The sequence below is a fragment of the Squalius cephalus genome (assembly GCF_949319135.1).
Source record: "Squalius cephalus genome assembly, chromosome: 12".
NCBI lineage: Eukaryota > Metazoa > Chordata > Actinopteri > Cypriniformes > Leuciscidae > Squalius > Squalius cephalus.
Window position 1 is genome coordinate 19,038,365 of NC_137133.1, and position 8,649 is coordinate 19,047,013.

General features: G+C 40.5%; 1 protein-coding gene across 1 annotated transcript; it reads right to left on the minus strand.

Moving 5' to 3' along the window:
* Window positions 1–3,872: 3,872 nt before the first annotated feature.
* Window positions 3,873–5,599, minus strand: LOC307168798 (uncharacterized protein). Its single transcript, XM_079889042.1, has 2 exons — window positions 5,447–5,599; window positions 3,873–5,330 (listed from the first exon to the last, which is right to left on the minus strand). Exons 1-2 carry the CDS (start codon window positions 5,450–5,452, stop codon window positions 5,010–5,012), a joined length of 327 nt encoding a protein of 108 aa, XP_079745168.1. The 5' UTR covers window positions 5,453–5,599; the 3' UTR covers window positions 3,873–5,009.
* Between the last annotated feature and the right edge of the window lie 3,050 nt (window positions 5,600–8,649).

Here is an 8,649-nt window from a genome sequence, read left to right on the forward strand (position 1 = left end):
CCTACGACAACTTGTGGTGCTACATATCATCAAGGCTGAGAAAAGAACACTACGCCGCAGACAAAAGCGGCAGGTAAATGCCGTTAACATTAGCTTTCTGTATGTTTATGTCTTGTAACACTTTTTTTTTTTTAAATGGCGGGTGCTGATTCGTATGGCATGCGTTCGGCCAATTTACTTACACTTACAGTACTGGGTTAGACTCTACTCTGAAGTAGGAGCTAATTTAGTTTGTCAAAAAAGCGGGTACCTCCACCAATAGTTCAAGGAACTATGAAAAGGTTATGTTTTGGAAGGTTGGCTAATTTCCATTATTTTTTCACTCCTTCCTATTTGAGTGATGCGATGATTTCCTGCGTACTAAATTTCATGTTTGTCTAAAATATTCCACACCTCTGATCTCACATCCCTATCAGATGTCACTGTGTGCAGACTTGTGTGAGAACTATCTGTTAAAGTCCTGCGGTGAGTCAGAATGTCAACACGTCCCCCACCCCACCCCCTCCGTTTATACCAGATTAACTTGTCAAACGACCGGTCCTTCGCCAGACTGGTCTTTCTGAACGGATCTTAGCGTCTGATCCTTCATGGGCCAATGGCAGAGGCTTAAAGTACAGGGCCGATCAGAAGGAAAGGAAGGGGGCTGTGGATTTAGGATTGTTTTACCTGGATATGGATTAGCCCTTCAGGTGCGGTTGCACGCTAGCTTGAACCGCGCTCACTTTAGGCCCACTTTCAGCTGAGAGACATAGACTGCATGACAGTCAGATGTGTGTTTTAGGTGTTTTTGTTTATTGAGATGTATGTCCGTGAGCTGACGGGGTGAAACAGGTTGTAACAAAAAGACACAGGGATTAAAGTGCAACACGCTCGTCCCTACACTTGCCATACCTGCCCCTGTTTTTGTGCTTTGCTTTAATTGGTAATTATTTTCCAGGGTTAATGCCTTCATTCAGACTGTCAGTGTGTCGTCAGGAGCAAAGGATTAGGAGCCCCAGGGAGACGAGCAGGGAGATGAGACACTGGCAACGGGAGGACAGCTCATTTTTACACAGGCAGAGAGGGAGGACAGCTCATCTTTGATCCGGCAGGGGCTTCGCAGGCCAGAGGGGTGACAGCTGCATTTTCTTTAGCCCACATTTGAATTTGAATTCTATCTTATGATGCAGCTATGTGCCGGCTTGGCAGGGCAGTGGGGTAATCTGCTCCATACAAACGCCCGGGCTTTCTTCCTGTGTGCCCTCACAGAGATTTAAGTAATTAAACTTAAATTGAATGCATAAAAAAACTCACTTGTACCGGTGGCTGTCTTGCTCGTGCCAAGAGTGAATAGTCAGGGCTGTCCTCTCTCTCTCTCTCTCTCTCTCTCTCTCTAATCCCTCTTACTATTTCTGCCCTCCTGACTTTGGCTGGCCTTGCGCTGGAAGCTCGGCATTCCTCTCCAGACATCTTTGCGAGCTGGAGAAGCAAACTTCTGAACTCCCACAGTTAATTGGAATAAACATCTGTGTCGCTTGTCTGCCGCTGAAGAATTCTGCTCCTGCAGTTTCATACAGCAAAGCCAAGATTACATCACATATGATAACATGCTAATTTCAGCCATTTAAGATATGAGCTAAAAAAAACTTTCTTAATAAATGTTCCTGGTCTTATATATAAAGGCTACTTATAAAGAGTGATTGAATTTTAGCGGTAAACCTTTCAAGACAGGTCTACTATGAGTCACAAGGCTGTTAAGTAATGTACAGTCGTAATATACAGTTAGCCTGTCATTACTCCAAAATAACTCTTAAATCCTGATCACCCTGTCAGGTTTATTTTGCAACAATAATGTGCTGACTGTACATTATGATACTTTCATGGCTACTCACCAAATAAATAGATATGCAGACATGACTGAGTTGGGCAATATTGATTTAGAAATTTATGTTGAAACACATTTAAAAAAAATTTATAACTGATGGTTTATGCTTCTGTAGAATAAGTCAGTGTCATTTCAACCTCAAAATGCCTGGTTAATTACACTAATTTGCTACAGTCAATTACTGTATTCCTGAAATGACTCTGACTTAAAAATTGAATGCATCGACTAAAAATGAAAGTTGTATTTGTGAATTGTGGGAATAGAAGGTTGAATTTATATAAATTAGGAAGAGATGCATTCACGTGGTCAAGTATAAATAGAACCTATTTACAATCTGATTACTAAAATGCATGAAGCGACCTGGAATCTGGCCAATCGTGAAACAGAATGAGCCAGCCGACTGCTCTCGAAAATTTCTACCTGGCATACCTGTAATGACACTGAAGTTGAACATACCTCATGACTCATGTTTAGTCATGTGATGCAGTCATGTGATCTATTTAACCCAAAACAAACAAGATGGCAGCCTGTGTTATTAAAGATAAATATTATTTTGTGCAATCTTCATATTATAGAAAAATTACTTGCAATTGCTGTCCTGCAGCAAAACATGACCGCAATTGCATTTTAGAACGTGAGAAGTGGTGGGATATTTTACTAATAAAATAATCATGCCAGTATAATGTAAGGACTTTCTCTGTATGAGTTCACTGAGCTATTATGATTTACGCATGCGCAATAATGTCATTCTCTGGCATTTCAGCGTGGACTAGCAATTTTTGGAAAAAGCTTCAAAAATGCTAATGATGACGGAAGGCTGTTTTTAAATGTATCCGAATGAATGTGGATGCAGCCCAAATGTAAATACTTCTTTTGACTTTTTTGCTAGTGTAGCAAAGACCATGTGGGCAGAGGAAAACAGAAGTCATAAAACAGAAGTTGTGATCGTCTTTTCTTCCCTAATTGTGAGTGTTCCTAATTCGGACTTGATTTTGCACACTGGGAATTGATTAGATCACTGGATTGTTGTCATTTGCTATTGGTGCGATCTCCTGTGAGAGACAGGTTACTTATTTTTTTATAAATAATAATGTGTACAGATTAATTTATAATAAACACTGCAACAACAAAAAAATAAGAAATGTCCATTTTGATTTCATGGTCAAGTTTCAATGGGTGCATGACTTTGGAATAATGATATTATAATGCGACAAGGTTCATGTTTTATCATGCTACTTTCACAGCAGTATCACTATAAGAACAAAAAACAGAGGTAGATGTGAAGTGAGGTAGATATGTCTAGCATTTGCTATAAAAAGAACATTGTTTGTCGGAATGTATAGCATGTGCAGGCAATTTAACGAAACAGACTGGAGGCCCCAAACTATTATAGAGGAGGGGGGATGCCAACACATCTAACATAAAATACTCCTGTGAAAGTCTGTGGCCTTAGGCGTAATACCTTTTATGTGACCCAAAATCTTTCTATCCAAACCGTTCACATGGAGGCTCCTGTAATATGTTTAGCTGCATGGTTGACAGGATGAGAAGAGATAAGGTCCGATTTGGCACAGTCTTCCATCTCAGGCGCCTTGGCGGCCCGACACACGGATCCCACATCAAAGTCTGAGTGGAAAAAGTCTTGCGGGGATGACCTGTTACAGCAAACAACTAATAAAGACAGAAGACAGACAAAAGGGGGAATTGATTGTGCGCTCATATACATGGCCAGCCCAGGTATCAGCCCAGCAGCATCACTGTGAGGTAATTACACCCTTTATGTCTCAGTGGGCATTATATGTGTATGTTTTCATTTACAACAGAGAGACCTCCAAGGCCTGGACAGAAATCCCATTTAATAGTTACCTGTCAAGCGTAATTAACTGTGCTTTTCTCATCCCATGCTTTTCATGGTGCCTGCAGCGAGACGTTCCTTTCGAGTTGTGTCTGTCTCAGCGCCTTTGCCACCCAAAGCTCAGAGACAGTTTTAATTGCAACATGACGACCACAAGAAACACACAAAATCCTCATAAAAGTATAGAAAAGCTGGCTGCGTTCCCAATGAGGGCAGCAAATCATGGAGTAATTACAGGTAAGCGACCTCTCCATCTCAGACAGCTCTACAGGGTGGGAGATTTTTCAATATTTTACGTATGGTCACAGCTTGGTGTTATGCGTACTGTTTGAATGTTGGCTGCGGGCCTATAGGTGGAGCCCTGTGCCGTATTTCGGCAGCAAGTCATTTTGGCCAGGTAAGCTGCATTGCTGTAATGTTTAGTGCCCAAGGATGATGAAGGGAAATGAAGGTAGTTCAAAATAACTGAGTACTTTAAAAAATAAAGCCAAAACAGATTAATCCAATGAGCAAACACAATGCAACAACGTGCATAGCACAAACAATATCGGACACTGAATGTGGGAAACAGAGGAACTTCAATACACAATGATAATGAACTAAATACAGACAGGTGTGATCGTTAAATGACAACTGACAACATGACATCTAATTAGTGGTGGGAAAAATAGAACAAAGGAACACTGGAAAACAGGTAACAGAAAGTCCAACATGAAAACGAAACCAAAACAAAAGCAAAACATGACAGAACCCAAATGGAGGAAAGGACGGTGGGAGAAGCCATGGAGGAGCTTCTCCCAGTCGAGAGTTACGAGCGAAACGGGAGGCAGCCAGGAGGAAGGTGACCCATGACGGAACTGATGGAAACTTGCAGGGTGACGCAGGGAGATGGTGAGGTCCAGGCGACGTCTGATGGACCAGGAGACCAAGTTGGAGACCAAGACGGAGTCCCAGCGACGAGCGACCGAGGTGGAGCCAGGCGGGTGGAGGACTGAGGCGTCGCCGGTGTGAATGAGGACCGCAGTGGAGCTTGAGGGATTGAGGAGCCTGATCGTTAAATTGGTGGAGCGATGGAGTGCAGCAGACAGCCTGGAAGTCGTGGTGAATGTGCGGCGCCAACTGACCCAGGTGGAGCCGGTGGGATGAAGAAGCACGGTGGAGTCGAAGGGACAACAGTTGACATGTTGGTGACAAATATAACACTGTACTGGATGGTATCAGCTGCAATGAACAAACATTTATGCAGGAAGGGACTAGTGGTGCAGAAGGTCTGTGGGTGGGCAGGGTCGATTAACCACTCCTCCTCTTCCAGTTCCACTTTGACCCCAGTGGCTTTGATGTGATGGCCGGCTCACACACCTGGTCAGACGGAACCTCAGGCTTCTCTTCCTGGACGGACGAGGCTGCTGGCTTTGGCTCTGTGCTGGTGACGGGTATCAGCTGGGTCTCCCGGTCTTTGGTGGGCTCAGGCTCCTCATCCATGGTGGGTGGCAGGTGGAACGACGACATCTCCCTGGGGCAAGTGTACTTCAAACCCTGGAGAATGGCCTCTCTCCATGTTCCATCCACCAAATCAGGTAAATCCTGTGGTCCATAGTAATTAGCTTCTTTCTAGAACAATGATTTTAATGTTTCATCATTAAGCAAAGTCTGATGGGCAAGCTGACAAAACCGAAGTGTATAATCCACAATCGAAAGCCCTCACCGGATGAGAGCAGTAACCTCACCTGCATAATCCATAATGGACCTTTTTTTTAAAGGTGTAAAACTTCCCTGAAATTTCGCTAATGTGCGAACACGTGTTTGTCGCTATCGAATGGACAGAGGAAGACTGCAGGCCCTCTATCAAGCAGACAGTTGAGTTTTTTTTTTTTTTTTCATGCACAGTAAAGTTGAAGATCAGGTGTCAGGCACATGATCATGGACATTATTCCACTCCCACCACTTCATTCTTGTGCGTTCGGAGAAGTCTCGAAGGGGACATTCATGCTGACTCCACCCTGAGCCATTCCTCTTTAGGACATCTTTGCCTACAGGGCTTCACGAGAGCCAGCGCGGTGTGTGGGAAAGCGCCCCTCCCTGCCCGCTATCTAAGATGCCTCAAAGCTATTTCCACAGTTTGCATAATAACTGGCTACATGGGGTTCTTTCTAGAAAGAGTTTCCTGGTAAGTGGAGCAGCGGAGGTTCTCAGGAGACAAGGCGAGATTCCACCAGGAGTGGGGAAATCACAAAGTTACGCTATAAAAAGAACAAAACAGTGAAGTCTTGCTGTTTTAATGATAATTTCAGTAACTTTTCAAAAGGAGGCTCGTGCAACTGCATAACAATAAGCAAGGGACTGATATGTGGAAGTAGAATTATTTAATTAGCCCCTATGAGTAATATTTTTTGTTTCTTTTGTGCTGTCCTTTTTAATGAGAAACTCTTCTTGGTTGAAAGACTTCATTATTTTTCTGTTAACTTTTATTTGTATTGTCATTCTCAAAAGGAATGCCAAATAAGTCCTGGTTTGAAACACGAATGACTTTGGTGTTCATGGAATATGTTTAACCTGGTCTCACTGGAAAAACTTGACTTTGCCTACAATTTTGCAAAACACCAAAAAAATATGTACAGTTTGCAGCTGAAATGAACACAAGTGGCAGTAATGCACCAATTTTTTTTTATTTCACTCAAATCAATCAATCAATTGATCAATAAAGTCTTATTTTCACCCTGTTCCTTGCACAATGCTAATAGTAAGCTTATACATATTAACATTTACATAGTTAAAATGGCAATTGCGTTTTCATTTAGCAGACACCTTTATCCAAAGCGACTTACGAATGAGGAATAAAACAAAGCGATTCATCTTAAGGAGGCAATAACACAAAAGTGTAACAATAGAGAAGACTGAAAAAAGTTAAATGACTGTCTAGTATTATTTAAAGTGCATTTTTTATATTGCTCCAATTGAAAATCATGGTTTCTGGTCTTGAAATTAAAAATTAAGGGTAGTTTGAATAGTATTTTCACTTGAGAGTTGAGGTTTTCTGAAAAATATTGTATTTTTTTTTATTTTTTTTATAGTATATAGAAAATATGATGCATATTTTAAAAAGACATCACAATAAACATTAAGGTCTTTTGAAGTAAACTATTATAAAACATTGATGGACAAAATATTTTTAGTTTAATCCTAAGTGAAAATTGTTTTTTAATAGAATAGCTAATTTAATGTTATGGTGAAATTAAGCTTTGAAAAGTCAAACAGTTATTATATCTGCCTTAATTAAGTAACATTTTGCCTTATGTCTAAAGAAAATATATTCTTTTAGTATGGTATATGGTCTTTATAATAAATAAACTTTTTTCTTTGTATGAAAGATTTTGTCTTAGGATAAGAAATATTTTTGATTAATATCAAATCAAAATGTAAGGTTTGAACCAAACCATAAATATAATAGAAAACTTGTCACTGAAAAAAACTAGAAAACTAATACATTTGGCTGAAACAAGGTTAGGGTATTTTAGTATATATAAATTGGTTCAAAGTTCAAAATAATTCAGTGTACTTGTAAGCGAACTTATTAAATTGGCGAAATGTATTAAAATTTGCCTGTCACAATTAACGTCACTATCAACTGATTTTTTTTTTTAAGACACAACACTGCAAGTAATGGAAAATGCAAATTGTATATAGCAAATTTTGGGGGCTGTTACCAATTCTCTTTTGTCAATAGCTGGAGGATAAAATAACATTGAGTTCTACCAGAAAGACTCGGGAGGTAAAATAGCGTAACAAAGCATACATTTATTAACAGCCCAGCAAGCAAGTATTTATAAAGTTATTTGGCGTAGTAATCCGAGGTTCACGAAATCTGCATTTCCTGCCGGAAGACGAAGGCAGGGGCTCAGCCGATCCCCGGGGATGTATGGGAAGGGACCATCCTGGTGGTGGGGAGGATGGAGGTGAATGTTGGCATCAGCATCTGCGAACTGAGATGTGTGTAAGTTCCGATCTTTTATTATGCGAGTATTAGAACACGATTGGTTAGATGTGAAGATAATAAGGTAAATAAATCTTCCCAACATGTTTTCTAATGAAAAAGCCCTTATGATGCTTGCTGAGTTACAGATATCACAACCCCAAAGACATTTAGACTTTTAGTCACACACCCTCAAAGGTCAAAGGGTCAAAGTCTGAGCCTGTTTACACAGCCATTAACCTATAGAGGAAGTGTTTAGGAGCTGCCAGTCAGGCCAAAGGTCAAGTGCACAGCCGTCTGATCCTCGCGTCAGACAAATAACAGTAGAGGAACTTCAGGTCTAAAAAGACAAAAAAATTACTAACTACTTTATAATATTTATGTATTTATATTTTATAGTAATTATGTCCTTTCTTTATTAAGCTATAATCAATAGCACAAGTGTCACAGGTACACAACATTATAGTGTGTTCCTATTGAACAAGATCTAATTAGAGGTGCATGCTAAAGCAATCATCGCTATTATCGTTATGGTCATATTGCATGTGCAGGCACCAATTGAGCACCAAACCTGGGGTTTTGAAGTCAGGGATATTTCTGCACATTATTTTAAGGGGTTAGTTGAATTGAGAGACCTGTGCCTTTGAAAGGAACGCCCTCTCACCCACCTAACAGTCCTTAATTTATTGTGTGGGAGTTTAAGTAACCATAGCTGACCATGATGAATGCAGCAGGCGTCATGTAATTATTGTTATAGTTATCATTGTCACTGCTCATAGCTTACATCACACTGTCAGAATCTAATTTCTGTTTGATTAATAGCTAGTTCTGGGAATACATTAGCAACGTTTAGCCTAATGAGAGAGCAGTGCTCTTCGTTTGAGAAGAGACTGCTTACTAGCAGCCAGAGCTCAGACTTAAAGCTCGTTCACACCAAGAATGATAACTATATCAGCTATA